This window comes from Embiotoca jacksoni, unplaced genomic scaffold (genome assembly GCF_022577435.1).
Source record: "Embiotoca jacksoni isolate LCO1_2020_lvr unplaced genomic scaffold, fEmbJac1.0.p SCAF_12, whole genome shotgun sequence".
NCBI lineage: Eukaryota > Metazoa > Chordata > Actinopteri > Embiotocidae > Embiotoca > Embiotoca jacksoni.
The window spans coordinates 8,933,433-8,955,120 of record NW_027185252.1 but is presented as its reverse complement, the minus strand read 5'-3'; the positions used below and the strand labels follow the sequence as shown (position 1 = coordinate 8,955,120).

Genomic DNA, 21,688 nt, shown 5'->3' with positions numbered 1-21,688 from the left:
TGACATGTCACATTTTCCAAACAATGGTCACTTCAGTTACAATTCTGTTGTTTTGTAAGCTTCAGTTAGCAATTTCAGAACACGTATAGTCTGACTTCATGGTTGTGACCTGCGGCTAAAATAGTCTAACTTTTACAAAATGATAATAGGGCTGCAAAAAAATTATTATTATCATTATCGATTAATCTGTCGATTTTTTTTTTTCTTGATTAATCAATTAGCTATTTGGTCTTTAAAATGTCAGAAAATTATGAAAAATGTCAAACAGGCCAAGGTGCTGCCTAGAACAATCAAAACGTGCTAATTTCATTATCATAAAGGACTAAAAGAACCAGAAAATATTCAAACTTTAGAAGCTGGAATCAGAGAATTTGAAAAGATTTTCATTAAAAATGACTCAAAATGATAAAGCGATTAATAAAATAATTGGCAATTAAACCAATAACTCAATTAATCGACCATTCCTTGCAGCTCTAGATTTTACAGAACATTTTCCACTGATGTGTAAATCAGCAATCAGTTGAAATAAAAGACAGAATAGACAGAAAATGTCTTACTGGAAATGAGAAAACCAAGTCAGAGTTTTTGTGAAACAGCAAAAAAATAAAGGTTAACGTCACTGGACCCGTTCCCCTCTGCTGGCACTGACAAAGATAATTTTGTGCAGGTGCATCATCAACCCCATAAACAAATAAAGGATCATCCTATCCACAAGCCAAGGCCTCCCTGTTGCAATGTATGCCCTTGCATAAACCTGAGGAACAAACATTGGCACTCATACTGTACCATCATAGTGTTTTGACCTTTTGTAAACTGCAATAAATCGGATGAACTAAACACTCATTGTGCAACAAATGTTTTAGGTCAATGTTCTCTGGGAAGAGGGAGCTAAAGAAGTTGTAATGGCACCATCTACTGCACAAGTACAGCTACTGCAGGGCCCTTTTTCACAGCAGACAAGTGTGATTAATTACATTAACGATGGCTTATTTGAGCCAGTTTACAGGGTTTGGTTTATTGTACAGGGGGCATCAGTGGAGAGGCTTCCCGTGCTACTTAAAGGAACAGAGCCATCCGTTAATGCAACTGGTTGTACCTGTGCATATACATCAAATTTAAGGTTGTTTGATGAGAAGGTTTTTTTGGGGGGGCCATTACAGTTGTGTTTCTCGTCCCTGTACATATCAGGTTCTTTGCTCATTAATGTCTAGCACACCCACGGATGGATTATCTTAAGAGAAAAATTTTCCACACAGACCCCGTTTGCAACAAATACGTCCAATCAAACAGTCTTCCATTTTTGGATTATGCGGAGGTTGTCAAGTTGTCATGACTGTATATTGGAGACTGAGCTGATGCAATAGGCCTTTTTCACCACAGACATTTTGACTTGCCAGAGCAGGACTAGCACGTTACTGATAAAAATTAACAACGGCTCTGTTCAATTCAAGTGCTCCAGTAAGCCATGAAAGAGTGAAAGTAAGCCGGGAATGTCGGGACTTTGAGAAAATGAATCAAATTGATTAAATTCAGCCATCGTTTATTTTGTTATCTAAAGCTGTGCCATTGCACTGAGGCTGCAAATGGAAACAAAAAGACCACAAGATCAAATTAATATTTCTTTGATGTAGTCAGATCAATAACACCGAACGATACGGTACATTTGACAAGGCCCGAATGTACTGGCAGGGTTTTGTACTACACTGAATTGTACTGTCCACATTCTGTAGGAAACCACAACTTGTCAAAGCAGAAGACATTGCGCTGACTGCACATCCACACAGGGGGTTTCAATCCTTCTGATTCACTAACAGTCTGTTTCAAGTCCCTTGATGAATAATAAGGTTAATAAAGGTGTAGGTTGCTAATGAATGGGGGGTGGAGAGGGGGAAGGAAATGTCAGTGTAATGAGGGGTTGATAGCTATAGGACTGTAACTTTAGCTGGTTGGGGTTGTGTGACCACACTGGTGCATCGGTCAGAATGCTGAGGCAGATGTGATTCCAATCTTCTTTATTGCATATTATTGTGGGTGTGGTTGTGTAATAATGTATGCGTGTAAGTGTGTGATAAGAAGTGTGTGTGAATAACAGTGTGTAATTGTGTGAGTGTGTGCGATAATTGTGTCTGTGTGTGCGATAATTGTGTCTGTGTGTGCAACAATTGTGTGGTTCTACAAGAAGCAGAAACAGAAATATCAGCACACTGTTAACACTGAACAGAAATAACACACATGCAAGATATTCAGAGTGAAACTCTGGTGATTGGTAGACTCAGTAGAAAAAACAAGCAACTTGAAGACATTACCTGAGGCTTAAATTTTTTTTTTTTTTTTTTTTACAAGAAATTTAAAAAGGTTACACGTTAATTAAGAATCAAAATGATCATTTGTTGCAGCCTTACCATTAAGTCCTGAAAGGATGTTTTGTGAATCAGAGTTTTTGCTGAATGGTTGAAGCCCACCTTTGAACAAAACATATTTGCTACCTCTCGAAGAGTAGTACCAGTTCACAGTGAGGAGTATGTGGGAACATGTCCACAGGCACCGCCAGAGTTGGAGAAAATGGGTCTCCTGTGAGTTTCTTCTGCGGATCAGGAGCACAACAAAGCTCCTTGAAGTTCCTCATGGCCTCTCCTTCTGGTTTACAGGAAACATAGACCAGCCTGCGGATCGCGGGTTGGTTTCGTAAAGCTCGGACCACTCTGTGGTGGAGGCCAGCTCGAGCCGGGTTTACCACGGCTGTAAGGCCTCCGCCTGCGGAGCTCAACTGAGACATGAGGCCAGGAAGCACCACCTCTGCCTTTCCAGGGATAAACTCACAGTTCAGCACGTTATTGAGAGCTGCATTGTGTATAGCGTCCTCCACCGCCTGTTCTATAAGCTCTATGCCGATAACTCTGTCCACTCTGGGAGATATAGTGATGCCAATGACACCTGTCCCACAGCACACATCGAGAAGAGTACCGCTGAGGTTGGTTAGTCTTCCATCTTGCTCAGTGTTCGGGACGCACAGGTCTCTGACTGTGCCGTACAGCACCTGAGCAGCAGCCTGGTTCACCTGGAAAAAGGCATCGGCTGAGACGCGGAACTTGAAGCCCAGCACCTGTGAGTAACAAAACAACACAGGGACAGCAATCAAAAACAAACATAATGTAGGCATGCATGAAATCAGAACCACCTCTTTCCTCCATGCCTTCACAAAAGAAATACTTATAAGGAAACTGCACCAATTTTACGTGTAGTTGTCTTATTGCAACACAAGTTGGGAAAATAGTTGTATAGTTACTAGTTCTTAAAAGGCTGAGAGAACGTCTCGGCTGATATCGATGATTGTCCTTGCATTGAGCTACGAGAAGACAAATCTATCACCAGGAAGCTTTGTATGATTGAAATAAATGGGGAATAACAGGGGGAGGGTCAAACAAAATGTGACATCACATTGCAAAAAACAAAACATGCAGAAACAAAAATGTGATGATTTTGGATATTCAGCCATATTAGAAACTAAGACTAGGATTATCTGGTTTATAAAACAACATTTCTATTCTGACAAGCTCTCGGTTTTTTGAATTGCTGCTCAATTTTATTCATTATTCTTTATCGGCATATTTCCCCTTGTAACTTCTATTAGTCCCGCAGTGGGGAAATTTACAGGATTACAGCAGCATAGTGCAAACAAGAGACATAGTAAAAAACAATATATCAAAAGTATCATAAATAAAGTAATACGGTAAAGAATATTGACTAAGAAAAGTACAATCCACAATAACTAAAATATAACTACTAAAGACTAAAAAAAACATGATATACACAGGGAAAATAATTGAATAATCAAGTAAACAATTTTAAAATATCACTTTAAAAGTAAAGTCAAGGACATATGGCAATATTTCTGACGTCTTGTGTTACAGACCATTGATTTTAGTTTTAAAAAGTACTATTTCTACTGTTGATAACGGCTGTTTATGGAAAACACTCCCCCCCTCCCCCCATCTCTTTCTCTAAAATGAAGTCACTTAATGCAGCTATTAAATTAGCAAAAGAATAAAAGCATCTCTGTAATTTGCTTTACCTCCTCGTGTAGGTGTGGCTGACCATGCAGGAGCTGGTAGGGGGATTCCTCGTGGGTGCAGCGAGTCATGGCGCTCTCCTGGAAGAACAGCGAGTCCAGCTGACAGACCGATCCTGGACCCTGCGTGAAGTGATCCACCAGGTCGGCCTTATGGACAGCCACCTCGTCTGGGGTGAGCGTCTGTGGATGAAAGTACACTACAGCCATGGTGCGGCCCTCGGCGCCGGTCCTCACCGTGACCTCTCTCCAGTGGCCCCCGGTGTGGAACAGCAGGCAGGGCTCCAGCGAGGAGAGGCGGATGAAGTCCTGGTAGCACTTCGCGACCAGTTTGTGCTTCTCCGGCATGTTGAGCAGGTGGTCTCCGCTGACGCACACGATGTTTCCCTCCCTGCCCGTGCCCAAGTAAAACCCGACAGTCTTCGGATTTCCGTCCACTCCTCTGTTGACGGAAAATGTGGACTTGTTGCGGTAGCCATCCCTCACTGGCGACGGCAGAATAGGCAGGACGGGGAAGCTGAGTTTACCCGCGACAGGTGATGAGAAATGTGGCCGGAAGTCGGCCGAAAGATGCCCCGCGAGCTGAGACAGTATCCTCTCTTGATGCTTTTGCTTGAGCTCAAGTTGGTCATCGTAACCGAGCCTCCACAGAGGGGTGACTGCATCAGCCAGCCTTTCCTCCCAGGACAGGTTATCAGCCCGGGGAGGCTTCCGGGGGCTTTTTCTCCACCGCTTCTCCGGTGGCGGTTTCCCCCGGTCAGCCGGTGCGGCGCTATTAGTTGAAAACAGGCAGATTTTGCTCAAACAATACAGACTGTTACGTTTGACAGATGTGACCGAGCTGCTGCACGTCGCTGCCGAAGACATTTCGACTTTCAAACCAGTTCCTAGTGCAGCCCGAGGGTGCTGCAAGGAGTCAGAAATACTACGCTTTAAAACTAAACATCCACCCGGGTGCCCTTGAAGCGCACGCCGGAGTTAAAGAAAACCGATATGACGTGTTATTTTATTCGACGGACAGCCTCGCAAACGTCATCGCCGCGCGTCCCGGGGCAAGTAAACATTTCCGCTCTTGTCGCGATGGATTCAAACAAGGACGAAGCGGAGCGGTGCATTAAAATAGCCCTAAATGCGGTCGGCAACAACCAGCCGGACAAAGCCAGGAAGTTTCTAGAGAAGGCAGAGCGCCTGTTTCCGACAGACCAGGCCAAAAGTACGTCGAATAAACGTCTGTTTCGGCGGTGATTGTTTTATCGGTCGGTTGGGCCGTCGCTGTGAAACCAAATCAGCTAACGTTAGCATAACCGTCTTAACATTACAACACCTGCTCCCGACCTACTCTGGTATTTGTAGTTGTTTTTTTGGTTTTTTTTTCAGCCCCCCCAGCCCGCAACTTATCTGTTATATTTTCTTAATTGATCTCTTAAATCGGTGCTCGCTTAATCGCAGCTGACATTCGCACCCACTCGGGCCTTCTTTACTAGCGGCTACGTTGCTAACTGTTAGCTCACCGTAGTGAACACAACAGTGCGTCCTCAAAATCACGTCGTCTCCAACTCTCTTTGCAGACATACTGGAGTCTTTAGCGCAGAATGGGAAGCCTCCAGACGAGAACGGCGGCCCTCTGCACGGAGACGGACCCACCTTCAGACACCGCGGCGACGGAGCAGAGGCTCATGTGGCCCCGCAGGGAGCCTCCGAGTCGGCCAAGTCCTTCACGGCGGAGCAGCTCGAGGCTGTCAGGAAGTCAGTGCATCTGTTCTCATCTGTTTACGCGTCTCCCACAGTAGAGCTGGGAGATGCTTGCAAAGTCAATGTTGTGGTGGTGTTTCTGACTAAACAGCAGTACTGGTGGGGGGAAAATGATCAGCGGTGGAAGAAGTATGCAGATTTCTTATTTAAGTAGACGCGGTGAAAATACCCTCACTACAAGTTAAAAGTCCTGCATTCATACCCTTACTTAAAGTAATAGTGTGTAATAGTTAGCATTTTACAATCATACGCTATTAATGTTACTGTTGCATTGATGTGCATTTTACTGCTGTAGTTAGTTGAGGTTGTGCTGTTGTGAACAACTTTATATGTGATGGTTAATTTAATCTACAGCGATGCATCATATTTTATTAGATTATTATATGTTTGTGTCATTTCTGTTCTGTAAGAACCACGTGTCAAAAAAGTGAATTTTATTTTTTTAGTTAATCCAAAAGGGTGTTAAAATAGTCTATTTAGCTCCAAAAATAAGAAATTTGTCTCAACCCATAAAGGAACATTTAAGCCTTCAGTTTATCAGGAAAAAAAAAATGTAAATAATAAATTGCCAAATTTGGAGAGACATGATTTTCATTGGACAAAAAGGGTATAAAAACTAAACTAAAGCTGTCAGACAAATATAGCGGTGTAAAATGTACAATATTTGCCCCTGAAATTATGTTTAATAGAGTTGCATAGAATAGAGATACTCAAATTCTGTACTTAAGAACAAATTCCAGGTACTTGTGCTTTTTCCTAAATAAAAGTTACATTTCACCACCGTATATGATGACCAAGCAGGTAGAGGTGATTGTTTACATTACTCACCTGGAGTAAGTTTGATTAGTAAAATCCACAGAGATATGTCAAGCAAAATATTGGACATCTGAATGTCATTGTCATTTTTATTAAAGGGAACTAAAATCGAGCATTATGAAATGAGAACAGTGTGTAACATGCGTTCGGTAAGTATTTGGAAGTGGCGAATCGAGGGCAGATAACGAAGCCATGTTACACCTGTGAGACTGCAAATGTCTGATGTTTACGGAGAGCGAACAGCATGCTCAGGAATTCAATAAAACTTCACAAATTCAATGTAATAATAATAAGAATAACTTTATTTCTGTAGCGCTTTTTAAAAATAAGTTACAAAGCGCTTTACATTTAAAATACAATATGCAACAGTATAAAATATAGTGATAAAATACAACAGAAATAAAGCGGAGAGAAAAAACACAGTCAATCGATAAAATAAAATGCAGTTGACAAAAGGAAAGTCTAAAATAGTGCGTTTTTAAGAGTGACTTAAAAAAAACAAAAACCGATCTATCATATGGATAGCTCATACGTTGAAGGGTCTGTCTGTGCCATTACTTTTAGTTTAATTAGGTACTCAATTTTGCATGAATGTCTCGGGAGGTGTCTCTTCTCCCTGAAATCTGCTAATCATCTCTGGTGGGTGCTTTTTTCCCCTGCAGGATTAAGAGCTGTAAAGATTACTACCAAATTCTGGGAGTTGAAAAGAGCGCCTCTGAGGAGGATCTTAAAAAGGCTTACAGAAAGCTGGCTCTGAAATTTCACCCAGATAAAAATCACGCACCTGGAGCTACAGAGGCATTTAAAGGTAAAATTTAAGTTATCTCCTTTGCTGTGCTGCACACCTGGAAACATAAGTTTACTAAATGTAGATCTCTGGTGTGTTTTTTTTAAATTATTTCTTTTAATGCGTTCTCTTTCAGCTATTGGTAACGCCTACGCTGTTCTGAGTAATACTGAGAAACGAAGGCAGTATGACCAGTACGGAGAGGAGAGAACACACCCGACCAGACACAGACACCACCGTGATTTCGAAGCAGACATCTCACCCGAGGACCTCTTCAACATGTTCTTTGGTGGAGGCTTTCCATCTAGTAAGTAGAGCTCAGATGGATATCGTGTCAGTTAGGATTTCTGTTGTACTTTGGTACATATTACTGAGGCCCAAGAGTATTTTGATCTTTATGTTTGTTTTCCTGACATGAAAGCAAGCCAGGTATCTTATCGTGTACATAACCTGAGTGTTATCTTAAAGGACTTTACTGAGGATCATTAAATACAACTTCCATAACCTTTATGGTTAAACTGATCATTTTTCAAAGCACACCCAACGTTTTTCTGACATTCAAAAAAAGTTCCTCATCATGCCAGTATGAAAGTTAGCCTATTTGGCTGTTTGTTGTTTACATTTGTCTCCATGCAATGAATTGCTAAGAGGAACTGTTTTGAAGACTCCACCTGACACACTAAAGCAACAGTTGGCCATCAGCCGTCAAGGGTTTGTGACTATTGTTGTTTTTTTTTTTTTTTTTTTTTTTTTTTATGCTCCATAAGCAAAAACCACAGGCCGATGCCAGCATACACGAAGTCTAGTCACAGCTTTACAGCACCGATATCCTGTCACCGACATCTTAGAAGACTAAGAGAACACGGTTCTGTCCGACCCACAGCTGAATTAGTAGGATTGGATAGTTTTGTTTGCTCCTCTGTCGCAATTATTACATAACCGCCTGATCATGATTTTTTTGAGCTGACTGCAATCACTTTGCATAATCATTGAATCGTTTCCATTTATCTGTATAAAACCAACTGAATGAAACTAATAGAAACCTCCTTTTTCCGTCATTATTTCCACCTTGTGCCCCCCCCTCCATACGAGGTTAGTCTAATACTTATAATACTCGACCGGCCACGTTTCACGTACAGTAAAACAAGTTAAAATCTTTAATCGCATTTATTTATATGAGGATTAATTACTAACTGTAATTTAATGATCGTGGCGGCCCTACGCCTCTGTGATGGTCATTGTGGTGGAATTTTAGCCTGCTCAGGTGTTATTTCTTCTTACTTTCTCTAACTACTGCATCTCTTGTGCTGCAGTAAAATGCAACGCAAACACGTTTTGGCATGAAGGTAATGTCCTGAAAATAAGAAATTGTGACGTCCTTTTATCTGGTTCAATATGAGATCATTAGTGAACTCATCATCACGCTGTAATAAACTGGACTGTAAAGTTTCATATGTACTCTTAAACTTGACTTAACATGGCTTAAAGTCGCAGCACTCCTAAATCCAACGTCATCTTTTATAATCTCTACTTTCTTAAACTCTTTTTCTAGGTAACGTACATGTTTACAGAAATGGAAGAATGCACTTTGCACATCATAACAGGCCAGAGAGACGAGAACAACAGAGAGATGTGAGTCCCGTCTGCAATACTTCAATTATATAGCTGCTGAAATATTGTACGACCTGTGACCAACAGTAATCTAATGTTTTTTGTTGTTGTTTTTTTTCCCCCTTTGGACAGGGAGGTCTGGCTCTGTTTGTCCAGCTGATGCCCATCTTAATTCTCATCATTGTCTCTGCTCTCAGCCAGATGATGGTCACCCAGCCTCCATACAGCCTTAGCTACCGCCCGTAAGTGGCCCGCCGCATATGGAGCTTTCTGAGGTGTATCGACATCTGTCCCACTCTGTTATTACATCTGCTCTTCATCAGGTCAGCTGGACATATTCACAAAAGGCATACATCAAACCTAAAGGTGCCTTTTTACGTGGGGGACCGTTTCAACGAAGAATATGCTGCAAATAACATGAAGAATGTTGAGAGAAGTGTAGAAGAAGACTACATCTCCAATCTCAGAAACAACTGTTGGAAGGAGAAGCAGCAGAGTGAGTTCACAGCATTGTTGTTCTTAATCCGCTGGTTGACAATGTTACAAATTAACACTCAGTTTACTATTAGAAAAGAAAACCAGAAAATACTCTATATTTTTAAGGCTGAAATTATTTAATTCTTTCATAGTTTTTTGCTACAGAAGTGGCTTAAATGCTAAAACAAGTAACGACATTGTTTCCTATTTTTGAATACAGTTGAATGAATCAACTTATCATTTCAGCTGTAGTTTACATTGCTTTGTTGTAAATGAGTAACAACAGCCTTTTAAAGTTTGAAAGGAGTAGTTTAACGCTTGAATTGCACTTGCATTTTACACCAGCTGGACGTACCGCGACAGGATTCTATGATTTTAACTTCACAGTACCGTACTGACCTACTCTTGTTTCTGTCCTTTCAGAGGAAGGCTTACTGTATCGTGCTCGTTACTTTGGGGATTCTGAGTTGTACCAAAGAGCACAAAGAATGGGCACTCCCAGCTGTTCCCGACTATCTGAGATTCAGGTCATATTGGATGGCTAGAAACCACTTGCGCTCAAATGGGTACGTCACTGCATTCTGTAGATAACCTGCAAAGACTTCAGGGTTTTGCATGTTTTATCTGACGATACACACACACACACACACACACACACACTCTCCCATCATTTGAATCTAACCCTTCAAGCTGCTGTTTATGTCTCAATTTTAATCAAATACGGTTAGCAGTTAGTTAGCTGTATTCTTGTCTGGTAACTTTCTGTGGCGTGGTAATGCAGCTGCCGGCAGGGACTGACATCTGATAGTCAAGAGTCAGCTGTGTTGTCTCAGATGTCAGGCTGTCCCACAAGCACTTTCCTGCGCCTCCAAGAAAAGCAAGCCCCCGCTCACGGCCGCACTACCTCGTCAGAACAGAATGTCGAACAATGAAAATACAATTGTCCTCACGGTCCCCTGACCTCATTATCAAAACCCTGTGGATAGATCTCAAAAGACCAGTGCATGCAAGATGGTCCACCGCCTTTTAGAAATCAGGTCGTCCTTTACTTGCTTTTCCCAGTAAGACATTTTGACCAAATCTTTGCATGCCACTGTAAGAACCCAAGATAAGATCATCCTGTGAGACGCGACGTCCGGTTAACTGTCATTGTTTCGTTTATTTTAGGTTCATCAGTACTTCAATCTGATTAGAAGAAATCGGTCTGAGCCCACTCAAATTGGAGCATATTTTTGCAACAAACCAAGAGAATGAAAAAGGCCTTACGTGCAGTGGGCAGCAAACCTCATCAGGGAACCTCTCTGCAACTCCATGTAGATTGACTTCCTGTAGAACTGTGAGAAGCTTTGAGTTGACTGCTGACTTTATCTTACTCTAGTGTCTTTTACAATGGCGAGTCGGCTGGTGAAAAGTAAGAGCATCGTGTCTATTTGAAGGGTAAACAAAGCTGCTAAGATTAGCTCTTTCTGTCCCAATCTTTTTGTTTTCCGAACACATTTTGAGAAACCTTATGGCCTTCTCATAGACAGACGTCTGAGCCACTCACAAGGAAAAGTGTGTAATTTTTATAGTTCTTACCAGTGTAAATATTCATTTTACTTTGAAAAGTGCAGGGTTTATTGGAGCCATTTACAGTCATGTTATGTGGATTTGCTCGTAGCCTGTTGGATCATAATTATTGAAAATCGTTGCACAAATAGAAGTAAACCATATTTATTAAATTAACATTCTACTAAAATTGTATAAAAGTTTCTTTGAATTAAATTTGTCCAATGATTGACTGGTGCACATTTTCTCTTTTACAATACGCAGGCGCGCGCACACACACACACACACACACACACACACACTCTCTTATGTGGTCCCAAGAGGGTTTTTGAAACTGGAGCAACAAACAAAATGAAGCATACTTAAAGCATGTGCACATTTTGCAACATTAAAAGTCTTAAATAAGTTCAGAAATGTTTATTTAAGTTTTAATTGCCATTCACTTTTCAAGCAGTTTTATTTCGTGTAAAATGGTCAATTCTGTTTTTGGTTTTTTTTTTTGTACACTGACTGCTTAAACTCTACACTATAATGCTCTGTGTGTTTAATGTACGGTATAGAATTGGTGTGGCTATGAGACAGAAAGGAAAAAAAAACTTTCACAACAAATTCATTGAAAATAATTTATTCTTTTATGTTTTGTGAAGAATACTAAAGTTTCAGGTTGTAATATTTGACTATCAAATACATCAGCCATTCCCTTAAAGGCGTGACTACACACTCATAGAAAAGAAACAGACCCGTGTTCAAACACAAGTCTTTGCTGTCGAGTCACCTGCAGACAGGCGAGTAGCTGCCGTGAGACACGCAGTAAGTTGGCTCCAGGCAGAACCACATCAACAAAGACTGTCATATCAAGACAATCTTGGCAGTGCCGTTTGACATATAGGCTGGTGTCTTTAAAAGTACCGGAGCACTTGGTCAACGGCACTCCTCGATCAGCAGCTCCCCCGAGCAGTACAGTTTCCTCCTTATGGCCCTGAAGCTCGGACTCAGCCTCAGAGTGCTGCGGCGCCTTGGAGACGATGCACATGTCTGTGGAGGGCTGCTACTTTTGAAGAGCCTCTGAACCTTTGGCCACAGTCCACTGGACTCCATCCTCAGCACCAGAGTCACGTGGAAGGTCGGGACCACGGAGGGATCCACCGCTATTTGATCCATAGTGCATAGGGAGCCCAGGTCCCCTCTGTCCACACACAGGTCAATGAGCGCCCCCCTGAGGCCGCACGGCTCACTGACAGCCAGGTGCAGCAGCTGTTGACTGATGTTGTGTAGCAGACAGTCAGGTAGAGTGAGTTTGGAGCAGCCCAGGATGTGGAATCCATTGTTGAGACTTTGTGCGATGGTTTCCACAACCTCTGCGGCCAATGTCTCCTCAAGAGGAAAACAGAGGAAGCTGCTCTCTGACAAGTCGACCACAGATCCTGAAACAAAGGAGTACAGGTTAAAGTCTTGTCTGGTGGAGCGGGATTCACTAGAAACTCTTTATTCTTGGTCCCTATACGCGCATCAACGCAAACAAAAGACAAAGCGTCTGACACTCACCAGTTTCACTCCTGCAGCACTGGTCTGCTGTGGTCGTCTGATTGACCCCCTTCAGCTCGGTGAGCCTTTGCAGCAGGCTGCCCCATGACAGCCGCTGGGAGCCCCTGTCCTCCGCTGGAGACGGAGGAAAGCTGCCGTCCAGAGATTGATTGCAAGAAAAAGACATTTAAAAAAAAAAAAAAAAAAAAAAAGGACGAGACGCGATTAAAAAAAAGAAAATTTAAAAAAAAAAAAAAAGGGCTCCAATACCCCTTTGGAGTATATCCCTCCCAACAGTCATGAGCCAGACCAGCTGGAAAACTCACCCCGTAACAATGGAACAAAGCGTTAAATACCCAAAGCGAGCGAGCTCCGCCCGCCGTATTTCTTAACCAATCAGGGCTCAGCTCACGTCCTCAGCTCGGGACCCTGCCTGGTAACATTTTGGAACCGTTTGCTGACGAGGCAAAGGCCAGCCCCCCTCCCACCACCGGCCCCCTCCTCCGGCCCCCCCACCAAACAAACTTACGCACACGAAGTCGGCGCTTAAAATATTTTACGGGTAAATATGGCGTTTAACTGCTAAACAAAGTCTCAAGCAGCGACCGCTGCTAAAACTGCAAGAAGCAGCAAAAAGACACACCCAGACGGATTTGGACAAAAGAATGGTGTATTGATGAAAGATCGGAAGACACTGATTTCTGGACACAGACACGTATCGCACGTACAACTCGTAAATTTCGAGAAATGATCAGTAAGAGTGCTGACCACAATTTCAACAAAACAAAATGACTATTGCATTTAAAGTATGTGTCACTACCAAAACGCAATACGATGAATTGTAAAGTTATATTACGTAACTGCTGTGACTCACTTGAATAAGGTATTCTCTAATTTACAGCTTCTCTCATCCACCTCCTAAATAACTAAAATAATTTAGACCTTGATTTTTTTTATTTTTTTTTTTTTGTCCATTTTTTTTTCTTGTTTTATTAAGGTATGTAGAGTAAAAGTGTTAATTGTTTCACACACCGTTCATAAATGTGTTTGTTTTGGGTGAGGGAGCAGTGGTGTAACAACAGGACTGCGCTGGTCATTTAACTGCTTTAACAATTTGTGTAATAATACTAATAAAGACAAATCTGCGAGTATTATGGAGAACCAAACTTTGACTCCTGACTTTAGACATGCACACTCAGACCACCCCTCCACCCCCCTCACACACACACACACACACACCACCACCACCACCACCACCTCCAGAACAGACTCCTGGCTTGTTTAGGATAGTAGTTCGCTCAACACCTGTTTACAGTATGTGGTTTTGAAATGTACAAGAAGTCAATGTCATGTCCTCTGAACTTAAGGAAAGACAACTGTGTATGTATGTATCTTTGCACGTGTGAAAACACTGAAGTATATAAAGTAAGTAAGTAAGTAAAGTATATAAAGTAAAGTATTCACTTCAGTGCTGTTGTACACCTTTGGAGGTATTTGTATTTTACTTGAACACTTGATGTTGCTTTGTATTTCCACTCCACGACATCTCGGAGGGAAATGTTGTTTAATCCAAAGGCAACTGAAATTATTTAGCGACTTGAGGACATTTCGCCTCTCATCCAAAAGGCTTCTTCAGCTCTGACCGACCGGAGGGGGACTTCGACGTTCTAACTTCTTGTTGGTTGTTTGGATGAGCGGCAAACACGTCTTCGAGAAACTACAGAAGTCCAGTTGACTTTGGATGAAACATATATTGACGGTGACCTGGATGACTGAGAACCTTCACAGACATGTTCCTATTTGATTATATTTATCCAACAGCTGTAATTGACTTTTAAGATAAAGATTTGAACACGATAGATAATACAAGAAGCTTCTGTCACACAAGACATTGCTGAAGACTAAACCGGTGGTTTAAAACCTGTTTGTTCTCTGACATCTCACAAGCTGCAGCTTGTAGCTGAGGTCACATTTCACGGGTCTCTGACTTGTTAACAGCTCCACCGAACACTGTTTTGTTCCCTCTAAACTTCTCACATGGTTACAATGATCCAATATCTCATCAAACATCAAAGATTAGGGAAAGGGGTAAAAACTGAAAACACATTTGTGTATCAGAACTTTGTTTTCCTTCTTTCTTTTCCCAGTAATCATCTCAGGACCCCTCACATCTATCTGCTGTGCATGTTTATAAAATTGGCAAATTGTTCAAACTAGCTCCACCTGCAGCAGCAACAACAGTGACACGTAGCTTACACACTGATGCTTCAATATTAATAATCTACTTTTCTAAACCAGTACTTTTAAAGTTAATACTTTCACTGCATTTTGCTGCCAATACTCATGCATGACTTCATTTTTCATGCAGGACTTTTACTTGTAACTGAGTATTTTTTACACATCTGTATTGGTACTTATTTTTTTTTTTTTTTTTTTTTTTTTTTTTTTACTAAATAAAGGATCTAAATACTTCTTCCACCGCAAAATTCAGACTTAAAGTGTATAAATAGTATAATAGGATTTTGACACTCCACAGAATCTGTGGTGTAATACACATAACAGCCAGGTGACGGCGCCACTGTACTAGCTTTTACTTGCACACAAAGAAGACGCTGCGACCAATGTGGTGCGAGTGCACATGTTTGCATTGTGAAACGTTTCTGCCTGATTGCACCTATTGTTTTTGAATGAACGTGCCCATGAACACGGTGTTGTCTTCTTCCATGTGATTGTCCACTTTGACGGTCACAACAGTGTTGTGTCTCGTTTCTTTAATGTGTCTCCGCACCCTGCATATGTCATTTAACTGAGCTCCTACGTGATACTGTTTTGTTTTGTTTTTTTGGGGGGGGGGGGCAAACATCATTTGTACCGTGTCATGGAAAAAAAACAAACAAGAGAAATGGTAAAAGGGAAACGAAGCGTGACAGACTTTGTGTTTTACAATCCAAACTGGCCTGAGAGAGCTGTTAGGTCGGCCAGCCTCAGGCTATGTATTTCATGTATAATAAATCTACTACGTAATGGATTGTGACGAAAGATTTTTTATTTTTTTTTTCTAGAACAATTTGCTTTAATCAGAGGAGCATTGGAGTGAATCCTAAAGAAAAACCTACCTATATTTTTCATGCTGAAGATCTATTCGTCTCAGGAATTAGTGCAAAAAAAAAAAAAAAAAAAAAAAAAATCCAAATATGATGCATGTAAGATTGTAAGTAGAGACTCCCAATATATTTACACTTGAATTAGCTCCGATACAACGTTCTTCTTCATGCTCTTTTGAACATGCTCACGTTAATTAATTCAGTCAGGGGGTAAAAGGGTCCCTGGATTGTGCTTTGCAGGCTGTGGCTATGGCAACAAGCCGTTGTGTGCGGGAATAGTACATGTTTTTTTTTTTGTTGTTTTTTATTATCACATGAGAAGTGTGTGTGCGTGCGTGTGCGTGTGTGCGTGCGTGCGCGCGCGAGAATGCGTGTGGGCGGGGGTGTCGGTCACTCGGAAGAAGATCATTCCAACAAAAGAAGAAAGAAATAAGTCTTCCATCTTAGTGGTAAATATCTCAGCGTGTACCCTCTCATTCTTCTGTCACACGAGCCCTGTGTTTATCTGGAAACCCTTCAGCCCTTGAACGCAGAGCCTGCGTCACCTGAGTCTGGAGCCGGGACAGCATTCCAGTTAGGTTTAGATTTATTGCTGGAAGAAGCAGAAACAGACCTGCACTCTCTGGGGAGGAGAAACTGTGATGTTTGACAAGTTTTTGCTGAGAACACACTCTTCTTCGTCAAAGCATTAACACTTTACGTGCCGTCTTCAAATAACCCACACTCAAAATTGAATAAAAGTCAACTTTGAGGGCGTCTGGTGCAGACACACAACAACAACAACAAAAAAACACAATATTGTTTCCCAGAGGATCCGATACAAATATACAGTACAATACAAACTAGAACCTACGACTTGACTTCACGTTGCAAAAGCAATCCCAGTAGACTGCATGACTACAGTCTGACATCGACGTGAACTGTGTAGAAACTGCAGAGTGCAACAGCTTCTTTCAGTTTTGTATAAAATAAATTTCTCAATAATTTAACTTTATTGAAACAAAGTTGGTCAGAGTACATCACAGCTTAGTTCAAATCTCAAATTTAGTAGCAACAAAAGCACAATTAAACAAGTTGCATGTGAAGCACATGACCTCAGTCCATTTTTGCATCCGCTTTTAAACACGTTTCAGGAGGTTCATGTGCTGTAAATACATTTACACATACTTTATACAGTATTTAAATGTCACTTTCTGATCTTCATTCATTTATTCTCACAGAATATGAGCGTAAATGTATTTCCCCTTAAAAAGGTATTATCGCTTCCTTCGCTGACTTGATGTAAAAAAACAAAAACAAAAAAAACAAAGGACCTGGATTATGTGCAGTTTCCAGTTTGCATTGTTGAACGTGTGAACGAGTCTCATTATTAATATTGATTGAATGCCATTCGGCAAAGAGGCTGCATTGCCAAGTGGTGGTGCTGGAATGAAAGAAAAAGTCAATGCATACATGATGAACTGTGACCACATCAGACAGAGAAAAGGATGCCTATCATTATTTATAAGTACTCTTACTGTGCCTCGTCCCTGTGAAGCTATCTCTCATTTTAGAACCGTGTGCATTATTTAGCAATGCTGCCAATGTTATGCTCTTTGTGTTTGGTTTTGAATTAAACAAGACTTGGCGCGCTGTTGTGACTGCTCTTTGAATCTTAAAGTAATTTTGAATATCACCCGTGTTTATTGGATTTATACGCCCTGTTTGGTGTTAAATGCACGTTATGGTTTAAAGGAACAGTTCAAGGTTTGCGTTTTTTTTTTGGTTCGTTTGTTTGTTTGATTGCCAAAAGTTAAATGAGAACACTGTCGTATCTGTAAACTGACCAGCAGCCAGTTGCTGTCCAACAAAATTATAATATTAGCTATAAAGCGCTAAACATAAAGTACAGATGAAGCTGATGTCATTAGTTTTGCAGAATTTTGGTCATAAACCTAAAGTCCAGGACAGATTAAAATGTTGCCACGCCGATGGTGGTGTGATCAAAGGTTTTATAATTCACCCTGAGACCAACAATGTTCCCAGCAATGCAATCCAAAACAGTATTTTGTCAGGACATCTCGCTCAAAATGGCAAATATCAACCTGCTGGTGGCGCCAAAGAAAACACCGAAGTCATTAGGATTTATGGGTGACCGTTGATGTCTGTACCAAATTTCAGTTCTATCCATGTAATCGTTTTTTTTTTTGTTTTTTTTAGATGTTTCAGTAGGAAACAAAGTGACTGACCCGACCGACTGACTGCCAGACAACCATCCCTCATATAATGCTGCTAATGAGGCGTAAAATGCAGAAAAACAACTTTCGTTTCCAAATGTAAGCATAAACATTATACAAAATCTTGTAAAATAGAAGTTAAGTGTTTTATGAGGCAATAAATAAAAATAAAAAATTGACATCTTTGTTCATTCTTATGGATTCATAACAAATTTGGGTTGCTAATGTGAAACACAGGATAATTTCTTATATACATATACAGTATATATATATATATATATATATATATATATATATATCAGGCCCCTCAGAATTGTATGGATTTTTTGGTGATTTCAGCGATCAAGATTGCCTGATTTTATGGGGTTATTGTTGTTGATAAAGGGGCTTTTGTTTGGAAAGGCTTAGTTTGTGCTGTGACACCTTCAGAGAGATTCTACCGAGAACCTTTTTTTGCTGAATTGTTTGCTTGAATTTGCGTTCATTATTGCGATTGCTAGACATTTTTTTGCAAACTGTAATGAAATGAAACAGCTGTCTTGGACACCGTGGGCGTCTCATGGGTACGGAGCATTAGCTTATATCCGGGCATCTGTTCTGGATGAAAGAGGCCACCATGTTTTGTTCACGAGCATCATTTGATCTTTACATGTCTCCATCCTGCAGCCAATCCAGCCATCACATCACATTCCCTCCGTCTGAGTCACGAAGCGTCCGACCCGGGGAAAGAACAACTCAAATCGCTGACAGAGTGATGTATTCACTGAGCTTTTTTTTTTTTTTTTTTTAAGAAGATTACCTGAAACCCCCTATGGCTCTGTGACTATAGGATTACTCAGCCATTTTTTTTTCTTTAACGGCTTCCAATGAATGAGATGTTCATTGTTGGCCTGCCATGTTCTTCCCTCCTCTCTTCTGGATCTCTGCTCTGTGACGGTCACGTCACAATCTGTCTGGGATCGTGACCAGGCCTGTTACTCAACTCCCAGCGCAGCCGCGTCGAGGTTTTTGCACCTCACGTGTCCCTTAAAATGCTAAAGTTAATCGCGCTGCCGTTTTGATTCATGTGACTCGTTGCTTTGATTAACGTCACAGAGAGTGAAGTAGGCAGATTGCAGCTTCTGCAGAGCGTTGTCTTAAAATGGGTCAGTGTACGACTGCTTAGCATCGGTTTCTAGCAGGGACCGCAAACTGAGCACAAGTCAGTTCCAACCAGCTACAAATTTATTGCTTGCGCACATGAATATTTCATTTCCAGCCTGAGCGTGCGGCATTAAAACGCGAGCACACGCGTGTCGTGCTTGCTGTGTGCTTCGCCATAAGACATACTCAGTTGCACGTCCCAATTTCCCACGTTAACGTGAACGTGTGCGTGTTCAGTTCGAACAACTTCCCGTCTCTTTATCGCTCCTCTTAAATTTGATTGGGCTCAGCTGAGAGATTAGATGACGCCTTGTCTAGGGGCTTCCTTTATTGAGAGGGCCTCGAAGACACTCCTTCCAGAATGACATAAAGATGGCATCAGCTAATCCGGCATTTCAATTACAAGCTGTCATTCAGTGTGCCTCTGGAGGGCTGAGACTTCAGCGCGGAGATACAGCGGGCGGTGCGGATACAGTCCGACACTGTAGCAATGGAAATGCTCTGCTTCCCAGAAACGCGTCAGAAAACGTTGCCTTATTCTGCGAGCCATCTGAACACAGGCAAAAGATCTGCGTTGAATTTAAACAAATCCACAAACTTCCTCTTTGAGCTGTCTCATCATCAATCGCGGAGAAAATCCTGAGGCAGACGAGCTTTATGAAGCGTTAATATTCTACTTTAGCCGGGTGCTATAGAGCTGGTATGGACAAAAAGGAACAGTTCGTCAAGCGATTTTCTTTGCCCGTAGGGGTGGGTCTACTGTAACCAGACTAAAAACCTGTACAGTCTACTGCAATTAACAATCGATCACCTTTATTCCACGCTGCAGGCTCGCCGTAACGTCATACGCACACTATATCACGCTGCAATTAATATGAACTCATTTTTAAGTCATTAAATGTTGAGGTTTCCCCCCTCAGACTGTCAAAGAGTAGATTAAGCTCAATTATAATGAGCCTTCGAAAGCAGGAACAGGTGGAACTAATTTAATTCATTATAGCTGCACTGCATTTAGGTGTCCCAGTTCCGGGACCTGTGTACGCTGGCTCGTGGTTTATTGGGACACTTAAATAGAACAAAGCTGTAGGTGATTTTTACGAGTGCCACCTGTGCTTTTTGTGTCATATAGATAAGGATTTTGAACACACGTCATCAGAGTCAGGGTCTGTCGGAACAACATTTATTACACATCAAACATAAGGCTGCAGTCCATGCCGTGTCATGAAGCCACATTTAAAAATGAACAATATTTGAAATTTCTCTAAATATTATTATTATTATTTTTTTTTTTTTAATTTTCTTAATGCTGTTTAACTTCTGCTTTAATTGTTATGTTTCTGCAACAAAACCTAAAATGACTTAAGATCTATAAAGCAGAAGGATATCCGGCGGTAGAGGAAAGTACTGAGATCTTTTCAGTGTAAATACGTTTATTATTTAGAGCACCAAAAGTAACAGTATTCACTATGCAGAATAATTACATTTCGATTGTGGGATTATATTTGTTGATACTTTAATTGACCAAATCTATGTTACAGCTTGTAAAGGTGTGCCTACTTCTACTTTATGGTCTTCTGGATAACTTTATGGATTCTAATAATAATTCACAATTTATTTGTTGACTATATTTTGTATTTTATAGTGTGACTCTTCAAAGTAACCAGTAACCAAAATGGTAAAATTATGGTGGAGTAAAAATGTGCCTCTGAAATGTATAAATGTAACATATAATTAAATTTGGAAATCAGCATGGAAACTTTCATTAAGTAAAGTGCACCATACAAACGCACTTCAGTAAATTGATGTATTTTGCACTGGACTGATTGATTGATTAATGAGTTATAACAAGGCAAGGCAATTAAAAAAAAGACAACAACAGCCTATTTTCCTGATCCGTGTCCACCCACTTTAAAACAAAACTGATATTTACAGACAGCCTCATTATATAAATTTAAAAGCTGTTTCTCTTAATTGTTTCTGCATATTTTGACTAACATTAAATTATTGAGTTGCTGGATTAAATCCAAACAAACTTGGCGACAGACTGATCGCCACGAAGACTGTACCATGCGATGATGATTGACAGCTCTGGAGAAAAAGCTAGTATAGGTGGTAACGTTTTATCACACATTGTCAATAATTAATTAAATAAAGTTCTTTTACACGGCACCTTTGCTGATGACAAGTCGCAAAGTGCTTCTCAGTCTACTCTCATTTTTACCACGCTTACGGTATGACACCGGGCCGGAGGATTTGCTGCTTTTATTTGTTTGGAGTGACAGTAAACTAAAAGTGTTTTTTTTTGGTTGTTTTTTTTAACATTTTGGACTGTTTTGTCAAATCACAATGACCTCACCTCAACCTTAAGACTTTCTTCACAACACTCTTTTACATTTAATAGACCGAATGCTAAATCTACGAACTGAGAAACTAATCTGCTTTTCTACTAAATCCTTTTTGTCGTGGCTTTTATTCCGCCTGTCCCAGATATAACGCTCATTGTCCCCACCTGAGCAAACCAGGAGCGGGAGGGGGGTGAGGGTGTGTGTGTGTGTGTGTGTGTGTGTGTGTGGGGGAGGGGGGGGGGGGGGTGATGATGATGTGATGAGAGCGTCACGTGACATTTTGAATTCGCAGCTTC

General features: G+C 41.0%; 3 protein-coding genes across 3 annotated transcripts; 1 reads left to right on the top strand and 2 right to left on the bottom strand.

Annotated features, from left to right (window-relative positions):
* Nucleotides 1-1,529: 1,529 nt before the first annotated feature.
* trmt2b (tRNA methyltransferase 2 homolog B) lies at nucleotides 1,530-5,056 on the bottom strand. The gene is made up of 2 exons (XM_069144611.1): nucleotides 4,073-5,056; nucleotides 1,530-3,103 (listed from the first exon to the last, which is right to left on the bottom strand). The coding sequence occupies exons 1-2, from the start codon at nucleotides 4,934-4,936 to the stop codon at nucleotides 2,483-2,485; spliced, it is 1,485 nt and encodes a 494-aa protein (XP_069000712.1). The 5' UTR covers nucleotides 4,937-5,056; the 3' UTR covers nucleotides 1,530-2,482.
* A 6-nt stretch (nucleotides 5,057-5,062) lies between these two features.
* On the top strand, nucleotides 5,063-11,290 carry dnajb12a (DnaJ heat shock protein family (Hsp40) member B12a). The gene is made up of 9 exons (XM_069144612.1): nucleotides 5,063-5,282; nucleotides 5,638-5,815; nucleotides 7,300-7,445; nucleotides 7,561-7,731; nucleotides 8,977-9,056; nucleotides 9,168-9,277; nucleotides 9,359-9,531; nucleotides 9,936-10,078; nucleotides 10,680-11,290. The coding sequence occupies exons 1-8, from the start codon at nucleotides 5,063-5,065 to the stop codon at nucleotides 10,055-10,057; spliced, it is 1,200 nt and encodes a 399-aa protein (XP_069000713.1). The 3' UTR covers nucleotides 10,058-10,078; nucleotides 10,680-11,290.
* A 213-nt stretch (nucleotides 11,291-11,503) lies between these two features.
* Nucleotides 11,504-13,040, bottom strand: LOC138195310 (DNA damage-inducible transcript 4 protein-like). The gene is made up of 2 exons (XM_069144613.1): nucleotides 12,606-13,040; nucleotides 11,504-12,484 (listed from the first exon to the last, which is right to left on the bottom strand). Exons 1-2 carry the CDS (start codon nucleotides 12,769-12,771, stop codon nucleotides 11,982-11,984), a joined length of 669 nt encoding a protein of 222 aa, XP_069000714.1. The 5' UTR covers nucleotides 12,772-13,040; the 3' UTR covers nucleotides 11,504-11,981.
* Nucleotides 13,041-21,688: the final 8,648 nt, after the last annotated feature.